Source organism: Archocentrus centrarchus, chromosome 2 (assembly GCF_007364275.1).
Source record: "Archocentrus centrarchus isolate MPI-CPG fArcCen1 chromosome 2, fArcCen1, whole genome shotgun sequence".
NCBI lineage: Eukaryota > Metazoa > Chordata > Actinopteri > Cichliformes > Cichlidae > Archocentrus > Archocentrus centrarchus.
The window spans coordinates 6474583-6497120 of NC_044347.1; the positions used below are offsets into that span (position 1 = coordinate 6474583).

The following is a 22538-nucleotide window of genomic DNA, read 5'->3' on the forward strand; positions in this document are numbered from 1 at the left end:
CTCTGTAAAAACATTTAATAGTTTTGTTTTATGGCAGCCACCTACTGAGCAGCACTGCCATGCTCCTGCTTTGGACAGTGATTACAGAAACGCTCTTTAAAATGTTTATAGTGAAATCTCAAAGTTTGTACAGATGACCTCTGGGAAAATTTTTTTTTTCCTTCAAGAAGGTTGAATCACTTAATCAGTCAGTTAAAGATTGTGAGGCAGTGATTGTGAAAGGTTTATAATCAGCTCAGAATAAATGTCATGACCGGGGAGGAAACGGGCGAGGAAGGGCAAACACGAAGGACTCCAGAGGTAAACATAACTTAAAAGAGGTTTATTAAGGCTGGGAGGAGAATGAATACCAAAATCCTACAGAGGGGTGACGAAGGGAAAACACAGGGAACACTGGAACATGCGAGCACAAAACATCAACAACGCGACAAAGAACAGATAGAAACAGAGGGCTTAAATACACACTGGGTAATCAGGGCAAGAGAAAACAGCAGGGAACAACAGGTGAGGCAAATGAAACTAATTACACAGGGGAAGTAAAGCTAAACACAAAGCACAGGGAAACTAGACTGCCAAAATAACACAGGAAGTAACAAACCAAGGTACATGACGACTTAACATGGGGAACTGGCACACAGACTCAGGACAGAGACGCAGACCTTAAAATACAGGGGAAGACAGGGACAAAGGGAACAAGGATCAAAACATGCTGGGAAGACAGACTCGGAAAACATGAACCAAACACAAAACGCTGGGCAAACGGCCCAGGACATGCCAATAAACTCCATCTTTCTAACTCTGTGACTCTGTACGCAGTGATGTAGCTGTCAGATTCCTCTGAATCATTTTCTGTAGTTACTGCGGCATCACTGTTTAAATCAAACTCATCTGTATGAAGCTTTAGATGCAGAACACACTGATCAATGAACAATCATTGATGGTGTTGTAAAAGGTCACAGTGATGGAAAAATGTCTGGATCTTGGAGATGATGTGAATATTTGAGTGAAGATGAGGTTGAAATGATTCTAAGACTTGAAAACTGAACTAAATGGATTTAAAGGGATCATAACGTGAGTCCACTTCCACAGCAGGAGGATCCAGAACAGATCAGGATCACAGATCCAGACATGAGGCCCAGATTAGTTCAGGCTCATTTTCCAGCTCCTCCTGGACACATCTGTCATGATGGCTTCATTTTCCCAACATGATCTGCATTCTTTATTACTGTGAATGCTGCAAAGCATTCACAGTATTGTTCTTGTACTCCAAAAACCTTCGGTTGCTAAAAACTCAAGCAGCGTTTGGCCTACAGACACCGTTCTGGTATCAAAATGTTCAGCTTGTTCTGGAGATGTATACTATTACTTTTCTTTTTTGTAACCTTTATACTTTTTAAGATATTGAACTTTTTATAATCTTCCTTTTTACAATTCAAAATGAATGGGGAAGTTTCAAATCCTTTTCAAATCCTTTCAGGCTTTAAAAGCTAATAACTTCAGCATACTTTCAGCTAGAAAAACCATTTAAGCTTTAAAATGAACCCAAGCCTTTCAGCTATTCAGCTATTACTTGGTGTTTCAAAATCTTTTACGGTTTAAGCACAGAGAGTGTTTAAGTTGAAGGAGTTTTTTCAGCCGTTTCAGAGTTTATAATGGTTGTGTATTGCGTTTGCTAGAGTGGGAGCCTGATTAGTAGAGTGGGAGACTTCAAAAATTTCAGGTGGAAAATTTATTTTTAAACTGCCACTGTGTCCACACTCTTCGCGCTACAGCCATCATTTTATGCTCAAAATGTAGAGCTGCTTCTCTACTTTCAAACAATGTGTCTCTAAACCCTGTCAAATGTACACTTTTTAAACTGTAAGCATTCAAACAGAGGGAGTACCTTCCAACTCCTTCATTAACCTCCATAGTAATTTCAGAGAGCTGATTTTCTCCAAAGCAGAAATGAGCACCTTTTTTAAACTGCTCCCACGGCCACACTTTTGAGCCCAGGAAAATAAAAATTACACCACTGTTTAGAACAGGTCCTTGTGACGCTCACAGTTCAAAAATGACTTTGATAGGAGCTATGGTTTTTGACTTAGAAGCAGTTATTTGACAGGTGCACCGAGGCAAATTTGACAGAGTGCATGCATCTCAGCAGGTAAGCAGTGCACCTGGCAGGTGTTTTCAATTGGCGCATTTACAAGCATTCAGCTTGGCAGAGCTCTCCAATATGTATGCTTGCAAACCTCATTGCTTGTGTGACACTACTGTTGGCTCAGTGGTAGAAAACGGGACCATCAATGCACAAGAAGAAGACAGAGCAGGTTCAAGTCCCACTTTACTCCAAATTTTAAAAATTTTCCATTGAGCATTCATTCACCAGCTTAAACTCTTTCAGCCAGATTTAAGCTCTTTGGAGCATTTCTTGGCATTTCAGCTAGAGACACCTTTTAGGCTTTAAAATAAAGCCAAGCCTTTCACAGAACCGCGCTGGTACCACGGAGGTACCACGGAGAGCGCCAAATGCTCAGCCCACGGAGCCGCGCTGGTACCACAGACAGGGCCAAATGTTCAGCCCACAGAACCGCGCTGGTACCACGGAGGTACAACGGAGAGCGCCAAATGCTCAGCCCATGGAGCCGCGCTGGTACCACGGACATCGACAAATGTTCAGCCCACAGAACCGCGCCGGTACCACGGACAGCGCCAAATGTTCAGCCCACAGAGCCACGCTGGTACCACGGACAGCGCCAAATGCTCAGCCCACAGAACCAAGCTGGTACCGCGGAGGTACAACGGAGAGCGGCAAGTGCTCAGCCCACAGAGCCGCGCTGGTACCACGGAGAGTGCCAAATGCTCAGCCCACAGAGTCGCGCTGGTACCACGGAGGTACCACGGACAGCGCCAAATGTTCAGCCCACAGAGCCGCGCTGGTACCACTGACAGCGCCAAATGCTCAGCCCACAGAACCGCGCTGGTTCCACGGACAGCGCCAAATGCTCAGCCCACAGAACCGCGCTGGTACCATGGAGGTACCATGGAGAGCGCCAAATGCTCAGCCCACAGAACCGCGCTGGTACCACGGAGGTACCATGGAGAGCGCCAAATGCTCAGCCCACAGAACTGCGCCGGTACCACGGACAGCACCAAATGTTCAGCCCACAGAGCCGTGCTGGTACCACGGAGAGCACCAAATGTTCAGCCCACAGATCCGCGCCGGTACCACGGACAGCGCCAAATGCTCAGCCCACAGAGCCGCACCGGTGCCACGGACAGCGCCAAATGTCCAGCCCACAGAGCCGCGCCGGTGCCACGGACAGCGCCAAATGTTCAGCCCACAGAGCCGCGCTGGTACCACAGAGAGCGCCAAATGCTCAGCCCACAGAACCGCGCTGGTACCACGGAGAGCACCAATTGCGCTCTCCATGGTACCAGCCCACAGAGCTGGTGCCACGGAGAGTGCCAAATGTTCAGCCCACAGAAAGGCACTGGTACCACGGAGAGCGCCAAATGCTCAGCCCACAGAACCGCGCTGGTACCACGGAGAGCGCCAAATATCAATCCTCTGGACATCAGGAGCCATGTACCATCTCTCTGTGACTGCTGAGGCCAGAGGGGCCCGGTCCCTGAAGCCCTCGTGTCCACTGTGGACTGAGATTTTGACCACCATGGGGGTGCACACATTCTGCTTCCTTAACCTGAACAGTAATGACATGAGAGAATAAACAAAGAACAGCCCACACAGTTAGTCATGGAGTTCCACAGGGTTCTGTACTGGGACCAGTCCCATTTGCATTACTCATGCTTCCCTAAGGTAATATTAGAAGACACGGCATACATTTGCAGATACCCACCTCCTGTGGATCTCCATGACTAACTTTTGCATGCGAGGAAGATGCCCCGTTAATAAAAGCAAATCAGAATCTATCAGGGATCATGGGGAGAGAATATTTCTCCTGTATTAGTCTCTCATTACTGGCTAAGATTTCTGTCTGTATCTGTAACACAGACTAGCAGCCTTTGCTGTTTGCCATTTATGCAGACCGATGACATCTTGATCCAATAATTAAAACTCATTTATAGCGCCATGCCACGAGCTCGCCTAGAAGACTGAACACTCGTTACCTGAGGCCAGGGCGGCTGCCCGGGACGGGCCGCATGCTCCACATGGGAACCCATGGGTTCTTTTCCCGTGTACGTGCCTCCAAAACTCAAATCCTCTGATACTACAAGAGAAAAAACCCAAAGGTTTAGTCAGTTTTATTTTGCTTTATTGAATCTGAGCCATAAGTGAAGTAATTCAGATATTCCAAGTTAAATAATAGAATGTGTGCAATAGAAACACATGACAAGCACTGAATTTAAATCTCTGAATTGTCACAAATATTTTCCGATATTCCAGTCCAGAATTCCTGGACTTCCTGGCCTAGCACAGTGGTTTTCACTTGGTGTCAAACATTATTCTTACTAATTATTGGATTAGCAAAAAAAGTAATGAATTAAAAGAAAAGAGAAAAGGTGTGACAGGTGAGTAACAGACAGGTTGTCCTGTCAGTGATTTATAGGTTGAAGTTACTGTGGCCACAGTCTAAACATCTGCCCACAGAGGAGGGAATCCATGTTTGTTTGCACTTTTTGTTTTCATCATTAATAATCTACATCACACATGCCGAGTGTACTGCAGAAGGGAGAAGTTTCAGGAAGAAACAAAGACCAACTGCAATTGGAAGGAAATACTCCTCCCTTCTCAGTCACTGAAATTAGAGGGTGAATATTTGCACATTCCTAGTTCCACTGCACTGGAGAGAAAAAAAATCATGGAAAATCAGCCTGCTGGTAAGGCCTGGTCACACGCCTCAGAGCCGCTCTGCTAAAAACATCTCTTTGCACCCAAAGACATAGATAAGCAGCTGCACTGAGCAGGCGGCCTGTTGCTGTGACACGTCAGCGCGTCCACCATATTGGATGTGGCAGATCTGTGATATAAACTAATCCAAGTGAATGGACTGAACTTCATAAAGCACCTTTCTACAAAGTTATTTAGTTAGTGCGTTTCATTCACACATTCAAATATGCACTAATAAACACTGGGAAACTGCCAGGCACAAAATACTTCCTTAACTCCCTCTGATAATTAAAAATGTTAAATCCACGTATGTTATAGGGTGCAGCATATTTGTATTTCTAATGTTTTTATGAGTCTTTACAGCTACTGATGTTTGTAACACTGTTACTGCGATGATAAACGTCTACAATAACCAGATCCTGACATGTAGATATAACATCTGCAGGTTTATGAATTTAAAAAGGCATTTTTATATTCACCGATTTTTATCAATTTAAGTATTAATGACGATCTTTAAGGAAAAAAAATGAAATTAAAAAAAATTAAAATAAGAAACTGCAATACAAACTGATCTACTTTATTTTCTTTTAACAGTAAAACTGTATACTAAAATTATAAATCCATATGTTATTTCATACAATAAAAAATTATGGTTAAAAGGTAAAACAACAAAAAAAGCGCTGTATCCAATTTTTGTAAAGTGCTTCATAAATTAAATGCTCCTATTATTACTACTACACAAAAACAAGGGCCAAGAAGCACAAATGCAAAAATACTCAGCAGCAAACAGGTCTGATTTGACCTTAATCAGTCTGTATTTGTATCAGAGTAGTTAGTTCGGCCCAATGTAGATTGACTTCATTGTTTGGAGGTGCACCGCAGGACTCCATAGTGTCACTGCAGCGTCTGAAAATCCTGTTTTCAAAATGCTAGAATGGCCAAATATGATCAAATCAATTCTTCAGTCTTACCTGTGAAAGGTAAAACCACGTGATCCCATTTTGACTGTAAAATGGTTCCAACAACGCCACGCAGCACCAGAGCACAGCATCTCTGTCATGTTATGTTTGCCGATTTTGCCACATCCAGTATGGCGGCGGTCTAAGTGTGTATGTCTATGGCTGCACGCACTCGAAACCTTTCACTCAAACTGCAGCTTAAAGTTCACTTTGACTATATTTTGCTTATCTCTGAGTCTCTGTCACGTGCTTTCCCACGTCACCTCCACCCTGACAGTCAGCAGTTTGATCCTAGCCCAGATGAAGTACCCAGCTTATCTGAACGTCACCCACAGTTTAATGAAAGCGTGCTTCATTCACACCCCACGTGTAAAAATCACCACTGCGCTCCGTTAGTTCCTAATCACACACAGACGATATTCTCTTGAATTACGAAGAACTGCGTCTTAAGGCAAAGGCCCACCTGGGCACTTTGTGGAGAAACTTCTTCTTCTTCTTCTTCTTCCTCCTCTTGTTTCTCTTCTAGAGACACCATTTAGGCTTTAAAATAAAGCCAAGCCTTTCAGCTATTCAGCTGTTCAGCAGTTCAGCTGTTGAAGCTCATTCAGCAAATAAAGTTTCAGCTCTTTGAAGCATTTCTTAGCATTTCAGCTACAATCTTTCAGCTTGCAGAATTCACAGTTCATTTTCTTCAGGAAATGCTTTTTCTAGTTTAAAATGGTTCATCCTCCCAAAACTGTGCTGAAATATTTAGAGTTTATAACAATTTTACATTTATTAAAGACTTGGAAAGCTGCCCTACATTTTTTTCAGTCATATGTTATTACTGAACTCTGACCTTTAAGAGTAACTCAGTGAAACATCTCTGCTGCTCATCCATCAGTGAAGCTGATCTTGGATCAGATTAGAAAAGGTTAAATTGGGAATATAAAGCAGAATTTTTCTGTAAATGTCATTGAGCGTTTCAATGACATAAATGATGAAATTTTCTCTATAAAATTGAAGCTTCTTTAGTCCAACAGATTAAATTTTTGCTGACTAATTATTCTAACATAAAATGGTCATAAACTGCTGCAGAAACAGTTTTTATTAAAAATATTTATGAGGGCTGATCTGCCCCTGGGTCTGTTTCTGTCTGGGTCACTAATATCACAGGTCCATCAGTGAACTGCGTCTGATCTGTTCCTCAGTTTTTGTCTCTGCCAGGTTGTATCTGAATAATTAGATTAAAAATGAAAGATAAAATTGGTATTCCAGCTTCATTTGAAAATTCATGTTGTATATGAGTGATGGCAGCAGAAATCATAAAACAAATATATTTTATATCAAACTTTTATTCTGTCTATGATTAGCTGCTGTATATGCAAATGTAATATGCAAATGTCCAAGGCATGGGATCATTAAAGCTTTATCTTATATTTTATTAATACACCACAATCAGCATAGATTTATTTAGTCTGGCTTTACAAAACCTCCAATGGAGATTTTGACAGAATTGCATAATTATGCTAAAAGATCTGCCAGCCAATGACACAGCAGGACTGCTGTACATCAAATGACCAGCAGGTGTCAGCACTCCTAAATGAGCTGCTAAACGGGGCGTCGTGTGATCAGGCTTTTGGTGAAACATTTGGCCGGAAAGATTCGACACATTCACGGGGCCTTATTATTACCATCACTAGTGATCAGAACTCCACTGATGATGGCTTTCTTTCCTCAATCACATGTGTGATTAACTCAGGGTGAACAAACTCAAAATTGACTGAACCACCTCTGATCAGCTGATCATCAACTCGGGTTAATTTGAAACTGAGTTTTACATACTTCCTGTAACAAAGTCCAGAACACACAAACAGAGGAAACAACAAACAGTGATACAAAAACTGAGGAGAAGACAACAATATAAATACACACAAGGGCAATCAGGGAAGTAGACACAGCTGGGGAAAACAAGATCCAGGTGCAGACAACAATGAGACAGGAAGCACGGAGGGAATAATGTCTTTGTAAATGGACGAGTTCTTAGATGGCACTTTTCTACTCTGCTTGTGCCCTCAAAGCGTTTTATACTGTTGTGTCTTGAGATCGATGCTGTACAGATGTATTGAAGAAACTCTCTGCTGAACACTCCCAGCTGTGTTTGGGAGAGACGGCCACTTGTCTTCTCCCTGATGCACAGAAGGCACCCGTTTATATAGCAATGAACATCCTGTTTTTCTGTTGCACATGTTCATAACATCTACTTCCAATTACATGTGTCTTCACCTATAGCAGTGGCTGATGCCAGTCCCAGAGGAAGTGAGATGTATATTAGTCTCATCTGTCCAACACTAATATGGAAATGAGGAGGTCTCTGATCCTGGCCTTCACATATAATTACTCTGAGTGATAAAAACCATACAGAGCAACAGACACTTCAGTACAACATGTCTTCATTCATACTAGCATGTTCTGCTACATCTCAGTGTTTTCCATCTAACATTGAACACATCAGGAGAAAGATTCAGTATCTTACCCGAGGATACTTTGACATGTAGACAGGAGCAGCCAGGGATCAAACCACCAACCTTCTGATTGGTAGATGACCTGTATCTGTCCTGAAAATATGAATCAGCTAATTTCATAGTCATATTGAGGGGATCTCTTCCTCAGAGCTCTATAAAAGATTCCAGGCAGCAGCAGGAAAATCCCACATCTGTCTTCTGAAGCAGAACCTCTGTTAAAGTAATAACTGAGAAGAGCTGCAAGATCACACAATGTTCTCTCCATGTGAAAAGCTCATGTTATCATCAGTGCACTGATCACTAACAGTGCAGCCATACTTTGACTGTATGGATTTATTGCTGTGACAGTCAACCCAACAACTGCTTGAAAAACCTGACAGATCCAGGATCAGTTTAAATTTTCACCAATTTGATCAACAAATGGATTGAAGAGCATGTGAAAATGTTGGACTGTTCCTTTATCAGTGTGTAACAGTGTGTGTCTGAGAGCGATGTAATGTCCATGTGTGCATGCTGACAGAGACTCTGACCCCCCTCCTCCTTTCAGGGTGGAGCCTGCCGGAGTCCGATGGCTGATCCCAGGTCTGAGGAAGTGTAAGTGTGTTTTTAATGTGATTGATGAAAACAAAGCAGCACACATTCAACCATCTTCAAACTGTCACATCACTCATTCACATCTCTGATGTCAGGAGTCATCATCAAAGTGTCAATCAATGAACAGATGATGGATCAATAACTGCAGCTGGATTGTGTTTGTTCTCTCCATCAGATTCCTGTCAACTCACAATCGACACAAACACAGTGAACACAAAAATACAACTGTCTGAAAACAACAGGAAGGTGACACATGTGGAGGAGGTTCAGTCATATCCTGATCATCCAGACAGGTTTGATCGGCCTCAGCTGCTGTGTAGAGATGGTCTGACTGGTCGCTGTTACTGGGAGGTCGAGTGGAGAGGAGAGGTTCAAATATCAGTGAGTTACAGAAGAATCAGCAGGAAAGGAAACAGAGATGACTGTGTGCTTGGAGGGAATGATCAGTCCTGGAGTCTGTACTGCTCTGATCATGGTTACTCTGTTTGGCACAACAACAGAAGAACATCCTCTATCTCCTCCTCCTCCTCTGTGTCTAACAGAGTAGCAGTGTATGTGGACTGTCCTGCTGGCACTCTGTCCTTCTACAGAGTCTCCTCTGACACCCTGATCCACCTCCACACCTACAACACCACATTCACTGAACCTCTTTATCCTGGATTTAGACTCTGGGATAGAGCCTCAGTGTCTCTGTGCTGAGTTGAGTGTAAAGAGTGTCCTCCTGTCAGAGAAACTCTGACTGTTGAACAGATAGTTCAGTCTGTACATGTCTGTCTCTTTCACTCACAAACACGTTTTCAGATTCATGGATTCAATCAGTTGATGTTTGAAACTGTTCTCAATGATTCCTTGTAAACTTCTTCCTCTTCAGTCCTTTAAAGATGGAAGCTGCCATTATTCCAGGATCCACATGTTGTTTTTCTGTCTTTTTCCACTCAAAGCTTCACAGTGAATATCAGGATGTTGTGTTTCTCTGAAGCTCAGTTCAGCTCAGATGATTCAGTTCATGTCAGCTGCAGTTAGTTTGCTGCAGATGAGACAAACTGTGATATCAGAGAGGAATCACTGAGCTGCACTGACCCAAAACATCAATTTACAAACTGCTCAGAGACGTTCACACATTATTGTCCAATGAACACAAGTTTGGTGAGCAGCCAGAGTTCATCCTGACATTTATTTTACTGCAGACTATGTTCATCCATCAGACAGAATACATCCCCACACACACCACCCCAAGTCACTCACTCACTTCAGACTGAACAATGTCTCTCTCCCACTCTTTTGTGTCTGTCCCCCACATAAGCCACACCTTCCAGACTTATCAATGTATCATCTTCACACAGACCCCCATATGTATATAGCTTGATGTTTGCCTTTCACTCCTTTTACTCTGAGCACAATGAGTAGGTCACTGACCAAGCAGTTCTCTGTCAAAGATGTTCTGGTCCAGGTTTTTGGACATGATGAAGAGGGCCCTGAAATTGAACCAGAGACAGAGGAAGATGTCTCAGAAGTGAAAGACACAGATTTTGATCCAGACTTTGAAGAGACTGACCGGTCAACAGATGGAGAGGGAGAGACACCTGAAGAACAGGCACCTGAGTGGACATTCCAGTCCAAGAGTGGACACTTGCTCTGGTGTTATAAAGATGACTCCAGGGCCAACATGGTATGTGACATCTCATGTGGATGACATCAAATCCAGCTTCCAACTCTTTTTACCAGAGTCCACTGAGGGAATTTTACTGGAGGTGACAAACCTGGAGGGGAAGCGTGTGTTTGGGGACACCTGGAGAGAAATCGACCTGGTCGACCTCCAAGCCTGCACAGGTCTGTTGATGTTAGCAGGAGTAAATCGCTCAAACAATGAGGCTCCAAAAAGTCTGTGGGATGCAGAGTCTGGCAGGCCTATATTCCAGGCAACTATGTCCTTACACAGTTTCATGTTTTTGTTTCTGTAATATGTGATAAAATTAATTACATTTTTATATACATATATCCCATATAATCTTTTTACGCATGTGTTGATGCAAAAGGAGGAGGTAACCACTCTATAAAAGACAACTGATGCTGAAGATGGTGGTTGGGGAACATATGTGTGTGTGTGTGTAGTAGTCAGCCAGAGAAGTGTGTTAGTTAGGACAGGAGTTCTTCTGGATTTATTCTTTTTCCCTGTTGGAATATTGTACCTGTGACTGTCAGGTCTCCTTAACATTAAGTGCTTTATCATTGTAATCATGTTATTTTCTTTATTAATAAATAAAAGAGGAATTAACTCTAAATGGCTTTTTTCATGTGTTGAGTTATTCCCTCTGCTCAGTTGTTGCTCTGTGGGAGGAAGTGTCTTAAAGTGGTGACCTTAGCGAGCCTGGAAGGACAGAGGTGACCTTTCTGTTCCACTTTGGGGACAAAGGTGATAGAGGTTCTGCCCAGAGCTTAAATATTCTCAGAGAGCAGAACCACAGTTCCTGTTGAGAGGGTCATCTTACCCTGCTCACTCAGGAAGGAACATCAGGGAGATAAACAGCCTGAGAACCCGATAGGACCAGGGTCTGGATTTTTTTTCTAGACTTGGTGCTCCTTGATACTGTTTTGCTGAACCCTTACATTTAATCAGCTTCAAACTTCAGATCAAAAATGACCCTGCAGTCTACAGACACTAACCACAAACAGATTCATAACCACAGACACCAAAAACAGGGCAGCTCAGCTAAATAGAAACACTTGTTCACATATTAAAATATGTAATCAAGCTCAAACACAATAAAACAGGCCTGAACAGCACAGCAGCAGGACAGAGTTATAAAAAGGAGAAACAGTGATTATCTGTGCTCCACCCTACTATAATGCCACACTACACACTTAATGCTGTGATCCTGCTCACCACCATCAGGCACTGGGCAGCCAAACAAGCACCAAAGGAAATGAATGCGCTCCACAAACAGCAGGATCAGACTAGAAGAGAAAAGAAAGCACTAAATGTGCTCTAACAGCTCATCTAAACACACTGAATCCATTTCCCACATACCTGTGAGCATCACTGCCATCTGCAACCAAGATCAGAGCAAAAAGCCAGGAGAGCCTGAACCATGGACTCCAGGTGAGCCCTATAATCAGCTCTGATTAGAGAGCTAGAGGACTCTGGGTTCATGCTGCATTCACAAGCAGCACTCAGGAGAGGAGCAGTTTCCACTAAGAATTCCCCGCTACACAACATTATAGAAATGACTGTTAGTATTAATATCCACTCGTTATGATTCCCATCATTTCTTCTCTCAGTGTTTTTCTGAATGTGTCACTGAGTCAGAGCCTGTTTATCTCTGTGTCTGTGTCTCTGTTAAACATCTTTCTTCCAGCGGGAATCAAACACACACTGAGCCAAGCAGCAGTTCATCCTCCTGTGTGAGACTCTCCTCATTTAAGGCTCTTTTCACACCTGCGCTCTTTAGTCCGTTTCAGTCTGACTCTGGTTCGGTTCCCCCTTGGTGCGGTTCGCTTCTGCAGATGTGAGATTGGTTCACTTGGAGTTGGCTTGGAGTTTTTTCTGAGTGGAAAGAAACCAAACCACAGGAAAAAGCTACAAGTTTACAAACTCATCAGCTGATTCAGAGCAGAGTGAACGAACTGCAGGGGAGAAAACGCCCTAAACAACCTCATAGGTCGTTTGTACAGCACCTTCTTACCACCAACACCTACGTTTCAACATGAAGCGCCCTCTAGTGGTCGTGCAGGAAAGGTCGTGTTGGGTTTGCCTTGTTGTAAATGTGAGCATCAAGAGAGCGTAATGAGAGTGTGATGAGCTCACAGTTTATCCAGATGTTTCTTCAACATTTGATGTAGTGAAGCTTTTGTTGTTGTGCAGAGATATACCGTATGTATATCATTTCTTTCTAAAGCTCTTTCCCTCTGCATGATATATCTGTCAGAATGAAAGAATGCAGCAGTTAGTAGAGATTACAGGTAACCTCTGCACTCACAGAGAAATCAGAATCAGTTCTTCCTTAAGAAGAGTTCCAGTGATGGAGAAGAAATAAAGTTCTATATGAGGCTGATGATTCACACACTAACATGGAAGCAATGAGCTGCTGGAAGCTTCTTCCTGTCACTGGCTCAGCTGAGGAATCACCAGATCACCATCACACAGACGGATGGACGAGTGGACGACACTCAGCATCATCCCAGCACTTTTTATCTCTACATCAAACATCGGCATCTATGTTTTCCACTTCTTTCATGTCTTTAATCAGCAAATACAGATGTGCTCTTTGACCTCAATGATTCATTTGGATGCAGTGCTGCTCGCCACCATGGTTGTTTGGCTCTCCAGGACAGCAGGTAGAAAAAGGCGTAAATGTGCCGTCACTCCAGAACCAAGAACCTTCCTGGAAACATCAGAAAATCATGATGTCACAATTTGATGAAAGAGCTTTTGAAGTAGTTGTCAGGTTCTAGCTGACATTTATAGCTCTGCTGCATCAGAGCCTCCGATCCATGTTAATGGAAACCTGTGAGTGTGACTTTTTAGGAGGGTTTGAATTTCAATGGATTCTCCCAAACTGTGTATAGATGAAGATTTGCTCCCATAGAGAGAGTCAGCAGGACTGATGCAGACCACACACACACACACACACACACACACACACACACACACACACACACACACACACACACACACACACACACACACACACACACACACACACACAGCACAGAGCCTTGGAAGCATTAACAGCTGCAGTCAAACATCTGTATGACCTCAGCCTGAGTCCAAGTCAAAGCTTGTGGAGCATCAATGAAACAGCGCCCTCTGACCTCTGTATGGAGCCCAGTTCCAGGGGCTCCTCCTCCCCGTCTCCTGCAGACAGCAGAGATTTTTAGTAGCATTTCCCTTTACACAGTACAAACCTGTGCAGTTTTCCTGCTCGCACACTTTTAGTATATGGAGGCTGATGAACTCACCCAGCTGAAAAACTTCCACTTTCCTCAGTTTATCTTTGTCATCAGAAACAGCTGAAACGTTTTACAATGCAGTTATTAATGAATAAAGTTGTTGTGACTGTTTGAAATAGAGAGATGACAAACAGACTAAAATAAGCTGCAGAAACATGAAGCCACCTCTCAGAGTAGTTTCCTCTATTCCACTTTCATTGTTGCTGTCTGAAATGTAACGATTCCCTTATTCAGAGTTCTTCTAAAACAATCGCACACATAGATATAGATGTCTAGAAGATCTATTTTCTCTCTCTGCTTCATCCTTTTGTCTGATTGAGTGAAACTCTTGTTGCAGATGTGGAGAAACAGCTGCAGGTAAAAACAGCTCTAAGAGCCGAGCTCGTGATCTGAATGTCATTCTTGGATCTGACAGACGTGAACATTTTCACAGCACAGTTGTTCAACAGTTGTTCACCTTCATCAACTCTTGTTGTTGGACACAGATAGAGATCCTTCTTCTTCTCTCCCTGTAAATAACACTCTTGTCTCTGACTGTCTGATTCCAACAAACTGCTGTTACACATCTGCACAAACATCCACTCACATCTGGATGAGGGCAAACAGCTGTTTTCCTCCTTTCAGCATTCTTTGCAGCTGGAAGCACTGAAACTCTTCACAATGGACTCACTCAGCATTAGATTTGTTCTTGCTCTAAACAAAAACATTGGGCCACACTTCTTAATCTTTGAGTTCAGGTGTGAAGAAGCAGTCACGTGATTTCAGGAAACGGCGCCTCGTTTGGCTTTTATCACGTGAAATTGTGAAAAACGATTCGGACCTCCACAAAGACTTGATGTGAAAACGCCCCCTTTGCTCCACACAGACCTCGAGGCTTTAGTATCAGATGGAACATCACTAATGTTTCCCTGTTTGCAGTCTCCAAAGGACGACCGCTCACCTGCATAACTCACCTGCTGAGTCTGCTCCTCTTCATCTACACTCTCTGGTCTGCATTCAGCTTCCCTGCCTGCCTCCTGAAAATACTCCCCCCATGGACTAACTAAGCAGCGACCCCTCCCTAGGACACACTGGCTCATTTGGCCGAGTAACCGAGCACTACTCACTGCTCTGATCTTCAGACTCCTTTTCTGTGGATTTGCTTTCCTTGGAGCTTCTGGACTAACACGTCTCTCTTCTGCCACAGAGACCTCCTGCCTCGAGGCACCTGCTCCCTGTGTCAGTCTCACCTTTGACCCTCGTCTGCTGAAAATCCCTGTTGTGACAAATAAAGCCTGAAGCTGGTTCCTCTGTCTCTAATGTGTCTGCACTTGAGTCCTCCATTTGTATGGTCCTCACTGGCCTCTGACCTCTTTATTTTCTAGTGTCCTCTGCAGCCCTGCATTACTTTAACAAAGCATTGATGATGATCTGATTGTGACAGTTTTCCCCTCAATGCTGTTTTTGCTTTGTTGCCACTCTGGTTGTTCATTTGTGAGGAAGGAGAGAGGAGGTTTCTGGAGGAGCTTAGATTGAGGAAGCATAGATGTGTCCTATGTGGAAGTCTTTGATTGCTCACTTACTGCCCTCAGGTGGTCACAGAGAGGAACTGCAGGTTTAAACAAACTGCAGCGCAAACACTGAAAAAAATGAGGAGGTTGTTTCCCAGCAACGTTAATGAAACTCTGACTGTATTCAGAAAACTCAACACAATCAAAGACACAAAGTCACACAAACAGCATTAATATAAAGTGATGTTGGTCTGTGTAAACACACAAACACACATTTAGGCTTCAAAGCATTTCTGCTCCTAAACAGAATTCAGCTCCAAACCTCTGATGCTGAAATTGTGATTGTTGCTACAAATGTGATGCAAAGTACTCACATCCATGTAGAGCTTTGCTAATATTAACCAGTGAAATGTTGAGAGTGTCAAACTGTACATGTCTCTGTTTTCAGTGTCCATTCTGTTCATTATCATCAAGAAAGTTTGATTGGTTCAGCCAATCACAGCTTTCTAAAGTGTGCTGATGTCACACGCTGCAAAAAGCTGAAGCACACCTCCTCACTGAGGTCAAACTTTCAGTTGACCTTTAGTTTTTGGCTGATTCGGAGCTCTGAGAGGATTCTCAGGATGTTTGGGAATACTGACACAGCCCTCAAAAATCCTCTCCCTCCCTCTTCCCCCGGCCTCTTCCACTCAGCTACTTGTTGTTTTTAGTGTTTAGTCCCATTCATACACTCAGACTCTGCAGACACACTCATTTGATGACACACATATATGACTGTATGGTTTATTGGCTTCATTCAAACACTGAGCATCATCTCCAAACTGTGTGCTCTCCTCCTTTGGCACAGAGTCGAGCTGTGACAGAGTTAGAAGAAGGTTTCATGGCAACTTTGACCTGGACTCAGTCTGACCAGTCAGACGGCAGCAGGACTCATGCAGACCCACTGAGGGGGGGCTGATGATGAAGATGACAGAGGGATGTATGACAGCACTGCAGAAAGCAGCTGTGATGATGAGGATGTGTAACTGTGTGACACCAGAGGAGGAGTGGGGCTGATTCTCTAAACTTTGCCCATATTTAATGTGACAGTAACTTTGATTAGCACTTCCTGTTTGGGGCCTCGGGGATGATGCCCATCAGCATGAAGACTCTCTGCTGCCCCCCCTCTATGGACTGTTGTGTTGAGCTTCTTTGTTAAATCACTTCAATGTCCACAAATCAAATCCAGCACACTTTCTGTCACATGTGTTGACTTGCTCGTCACAGTGCTCCAGCTCCACCTCAGGTGTGTGTGCTGTTTGGACTCAGTCCTGGAGCTGTCAGTCACTTTGACTGTGAAGGCTCAAAGATGGCGCACCTGTTGGAGGAGGGGCGGAGTTTATTCTTTAAGCCTTTCCAGGGTCAGTTACTGTTGTTGGTGATTTCACACACTTTCTCTGTGACGCCCATCCTGCACCTCAGTGAGGTTAAGAAGCCTGTGGTCATGAAGAAATGTCCTAATGCTCTATAAATTTATAATGTTCTCAGATACTCGTTCCTTTCAGCATCTTTCTGTGTTTTTGTCACTTCTTGGACTTTTTGACCTCTTACAGCAAGGAACCAAATTTGGAGACTTCACTGATTTTCTCCATGAAAATGAAACATTTTGAAAAATGTGCCAAAGTGATGAAGTCTCATTGTCCTCAATAACACTCTAAGTGTGTCAGTGAGTGTCCTATAAAGGGTTAATGTGACAGCATCAGCAGCAGTTTGCAGCTCTTTCACATTATTGTGGTCCTCAGAGATGAGCGTGTGTCTTCCTGCTGCCCGTCCAGGATATGTGTTATTGATCTGCTTTATATTGTGGGCCAAAAACAGGAAGAAGCAGCTGTGACAGCAGTGACGCTGCCTATGAGATCACCTACAGACACCAGTCAGCATGTTAGCACATACAAATGCACTTTGTGCTCTTTCTACACTTTGCTGTGTTTTTGGCTGTGACCTCACTGCTCACTGTAATTTAATATAACATCATATCCTAACACGATGGTGACTGAAATCAATGTGGAATCTGGATTTTTCCAGATTGCGTCTGTTTTCCGTAACGTTCCTGCAGCTGATCTAAATTCACTTTCTATCTTTAAAGCTGCAGAGATGAAACTGTGGAGGTTTTTGTCCTCAGTCACAATGCAAACGTCTTCATGTCCTCGTGCGCTGACTTTGATTTCCTTTCTGCTGACACGGCCGAGTTCATCATTGAAGAAAAAGCTTCATTCAAACAGCAGTGATGGATTTCCTCAGTGAGGGAGCTGCAGCTCTGCAAACACATCAACATGTGATTCCTTTTGAAGGAAAATGCAGCCGTTCAGGAAGTGCTGGGAAAGGCGAGGCAGCATGTTTCTAGGACACAGCAATAATATGCAGTGAAACTTGAAGAGTTTTCCATGTGAGGAGTTAAAGGAAACTTTCTTTAATGTTAATGCTGTCTGCAGTTCTCCTTCTCTTTCTTGGTCTCCATAAAAACATCTATAAAGCCCACAAATCAATGAAGGGCGGAGCCAATAATATAGTTATTATTATAATAGAGTTTAGATGTGCACAGTTTCTTCATATAATCCAAGCAGCTCCTGCTGACTGCACACCTTTTCCCCTGTCAGCAGCTGCAGGCTGAGGGCAGCCGGACATCCATCGTTTAACTCCGTGACTGTTCGGAGCTGTTCGGAGGATTTTCGTCTTTCCCCGTTTCTGCTCGGAGCTTTTCCTTCCAACATGCTGTGCTGTTAATAAAAAGATGCTCCTAAAATAACGCGCCGTTAGATGCTGCAGGAACAGCTGAAACACGCTGACATGACAGGCTCTAAAAGAGCAGTTTATACCATCCCATAATATCAGGGGGCGCTGTCTCCTGCTGCCTGTAGGGGGCGCTCAGGACTTGTTCCCAGTTTTCCCGCAAACTTTTCCCTGGATGTTCCTCAAAGTTTCACTTTCACTTTCCTGATCTGATGGCGCAGTTTGTTGTCTCCGTGTGAAGGTAATGAAGTCTGTGAGCTTTTCCTGGCTACCATCAGCTGTGTGCAGCTTAGAAACAGCACAAATCTGCCGCTCCATAGTTCACGGTAACGGACTCACAACTGGAAGTGGGAGCAGGGACGGAGGAGGCCGATCGTTACACGGTCATCCGCCATTTAATGTGTGTCTGATCAGAGTCCGTGAATCAGCTCAGAGTTAGTTGATGGTCAGCAGCTGAGCTCAGAGTCGTTACTGTGGATCCACTCACTGATGACTGAAGGCAGCTTTTCCTCCATCAGTGGGTGGAGGAGGCGGAGAGGAGCCGCTGCTCTGCCGCTCACTGAGACTCTACTTGCGTCCTGAGCTCCGTCCAACAGTCCGCTGAAACCTTTGAGCTCCGGAGTCTTTATGTTCACACTGCGGGGCTCACAGAGACATCAGAGGGACTGTCGAGAGAGGACATGTATATATTATTGAATATAGATTTTTATTCAGCATGTAGACCTCTGACTAAAAGTACTGCGTCTCAAACTGTTGGCTCTCCTCCAACACAGGAAGTAACTGTTCACACCCAGACAGTCCTTTAACTCACAGACTGACTGGATCAGACTGAAAGGTTACATCTGTAAAAGTTACATCGGTGTGTTAATGACCCAGAATATTTAAGGATGAGTACATACAGAGGCGCAAAATGTGGGTATGCACTATATACAATGCATAGGGGCGCTGCACAAGAGGGGGGGGCGCCAAAGCGATGCGGGGAAATTATTTCTCTAGTCGGGATCTTCTGTATTTAACAGTTGTGCATATGATATGATCAATAACAGAGGCAGGGCGCTGATTAGGTGCCCCCCCCCCCCACACACACACACACACACACACACACACACACACACACAAACACAAAAGGCGCTCGCGACTGTTTTCATTTGTATCAAGAGGCTTTTAAATACTCAGGTTAGCTAAAGTTACTAGTAGTAAAATAACAGATCACTGTTCTGCAACTGTTTGCTGTAGTTACGATGTTCTATTGAGAGGGTGTGTTGTGTGTGTGTGTGTGCGTAGGTTTTTTTTGGGGGGGGGGGGGGGCTAAAAATATGTCCACATACACGTCAGAAAGTATATAGCTGCACTCCTGATTACATATCAGTTTTCACTTCATCAGCTCTCTCCCTGACTGCTCCCCTCCTGCTGAGCCTGAAGCATTTCCTCATTCATACAGTTGATGTCAGAGCACAAAGTTTGTGTTTAAAGACAGTGAAATGCTAGTTCATTTAACCCCACTGACTGACTTTAAAATGAGCGCTGTTATCATCAATGTTGAGACAGAGCCAGTGAACATTTACTGGCTGGAAATGGAAATGATAAATCAGCCCTTTTCAGATAGTTTTGTTGATCTTTCCAAGGAATGTGGAGAATCTGGGATTTTATCCTCCCACGTGATTTAAAGCGGGATCATCACACCATCCATCTCTCTGTGAGCTCCTGGCTGTGGCCCAGGAGGTAGAGCAGGTCATCTACTAATTAGAAGGTTGTGGGTTTGATTCCTGGCTGCTCCAATCTGCATGTCAAAGTATCCTTAGGCAAGATATTGAAGCCTGAGTTGCTGACGAGTGTGAATGTAAATAGAAAAGCACTCAGATGTGTGAATGTGTGGATGCAAATGTGTTGAATAAAGTGCTCTGAGAGAAGAAAAGTGTTATTTAAAAACTACCATTTACATTTCCAGTCTATAGACCCCAAAACCACAAGGAGCCATAAAATTCATCATATCTGTTCTTTACTCAACAATGTAAGTAGTAAGTAATCGCTCTATGGTGTGCGTTTTTTTTCCTACTCAGCGTAGAGCAGGCTCTGCCGTGACTATTTATAGTTGCGGCAGAGAGTGGGGGGGGGGGGTGCAAAAGGTTTTCTTCTTCCTGGGGGGGCATAACAGAAAATAATTGAGAAGCACTGGCTTAGCCTAATCATGTGATAATATGGTGCTGTGTGATTGGCTATGCCTACTTGACAATTATTGATTAAAAAGGAGATATTAGCTGCGTCCAAATTCAGGGGCCGCATCCTTCAAAGGCCACATTTGTAGGCCAATTATGTCACAGCGAGGCAACGAAGGCTGTCCAAATTTGAAGGCTCCTCCAAATGTGGTCAACAAATGCGTCCTTCTTTTCTCGAATTTGAAGGATTGGTCTAGTGTATCCTTTGTGGCCTACCATATCCCATGATTCATTGCACATCAAAACTCCAACAAAACAATGGCGGAGGATAGCGGCCAAAAAGTTTGAAATATGACTGTAGGTTAAAATCCACTGTGTGCAGCTTAGTTCTAGCAGAAGCAACAGAAATCTGCTGCTCCATAGTTCACTTTAACAAACTCACAGCTGAAACCTGGATGAAGGAAACCAATTATATGTGTGTGAGAGTGAGAAAGAGAGACAAAGAGCAGCTCAGAGTTAGTTGATGGTCAGCAGCTGCGCTCAGGTGTTAAACGCAGCTGGGAGGCAAAAAATGTGTAAGAATTGTGAACTTTGTGACAAAAACACAAAAGATTAAAAAGAATCAAACAGTTGTGCTCAAAAGTTTACAAACAGCAGAATTGATTGATTTTTGTCCATTTTTCAGAGAATATTAATGATCAAACTTTTCTTTGGTTCATAGTTGGTGGTTTGGTGAAGCCGTTGTGTTTGACCTTTTTAGATCATGAGCACCATTATTTAATGTGGTTGTAGCTGAGATATAGATCCAACATGGAGGCCTCTGATTAAAAACACTGTGACAAACTGCTGGCTCGCCTCCAACAGGAAGTGATGCTGACTCTTGATGAGCAGACAGAGGAGTCGTGTTACTCAGAGACTGGATCAGAGCCACCAAAAGGGTTCATATCAAACTCTGATCTGTCTGTTAATCACTGACAATATTTAAAGATGATTACAGCTCCAAACCATTTGGATTCTTCAGCTCTCTGCGTTTCTCTCTGACTCCTCCATCCTTCTGAGCCTCAAACTGTCACTCATTTCCTCATTCAGTTGATATCAGAGCACATTAATCTGCAGACGTCAGTCTGTCATTACTGTAAAGAGACGTTATTCCTCAAATAAAGTCAGAATGAGATCAGAGAATCTGAGATTTGACTTTTTGATTCTGGATTCTGTTTGGTTTTTATTCTGTTTCAATTTTGATTCTTTGATTTGATTCTTGAGTTTCATCAAATCAATGAAGATCTTTGTGTTTCAGGTCAAACTGGATTTAACTACAGCTGTGTGTGTGTGTGTGTGTGTGTGTGTGTGTGTGTGTGTGTGTGTGTGTGTGTGTGTGTGTGTGTGTGTGTGTGTGTGTGTGTGTGTGTGTGTGTTTGTTGTCTGGCTGCTCAGACTGATGTGTGAAAACAAACTTGTAACTCTGTCTCAGCTCTGTGAGCAGACGTCTGTAGATGATGATCAGTGTTTGAATGAAGTCAACAAACCACACAGGAGTGTGTGTCAGCAAATCAGTGTGTGCAGAGTGTGAGTGTGTGACTAAACACTAAATACAAGTGAGTGAGATGGAGAGCGAGATTATTCCCAGTATTCCCAAACAAACCTCAGAAAGGTTCAGCTGTTCAGCTGTTTTAAGTCAAATCTGCATGATTATAGATTATTGATTGAGTGCCAAATGACGGCTGGGATAGGCTCCCAGCTTCCTCTGCCTCACTCTGTCTGACTGCATTCAGCTGCACACATGATGAAAGGAGGATTTGAGTTGATGTGCACATGAATGATGTGTGTTTCCTCTGCAGGTGAAGGTAGAAAGTGTGTGTGAGCTGATGTGAATTCAGCAGCATGGATCAGTGTGAGGACAGAGAGGAGGGAGTCCCTCCCTCTAAAACCACTCTGTGTGGGGAACATGAGAGCCAGACCAAAGCTCAGAGGTGAGATGACCATCTCTAACTGTCCATGACTCTTCTCCATGTCACAGCTCAGCACTCACATCACTGCTGCATCATTATTCACAGGAACCAACAAGGAACTAAACGTAAACATGAACCTGAACCTGAACCTGGACCTGAACCAGAACCTGAACCTGAACCTGGACCTGAACCTGAACCCAGCTGTGTGTCCTTAAAGAGTGATGAGTCTAAAGGTAGCCCCTTTGATTTTAAAGGACACCAACCTTCTGCTGCAGAGAGGTGAGCTGTTAGTAACATGAACTCTTTGCTCTCAGTTTGATGTCTGATTTAAAT

At 43.5% G+C, this 22538-nt stretch overlaps 1 protein-coding gene across 1 annotated transcript in view; it reads left to right on the forward strand.

The window, feature by feature from the left end:
* Positions 1-10290: 10290 nt before the first annotated feature.
* LOC115798423 (NLR family CARD domain-containing protein 3-like) overlaps positions 10291-22538 on the forward strand; it is a 64729-nt gene continuing 52481 nt past the window's right edge. The window contains exons 1-4 of the mRNA XM_030755276.1: positions 10291-10560; positions 10619-10731; positions 22179-22226; positions 22311-22484. Of these exons, the coding sequence (XP_030611136.1) occupies positions 10291-10560; positions 10619-10731; positions 22179-22226; positions 22311-22484 (605 nt within the window). The remainder of the gene's footprint in view (positions 10561-10618; positions 10732-22178; positions 22227-22310; positions 22485-22538) is intronic.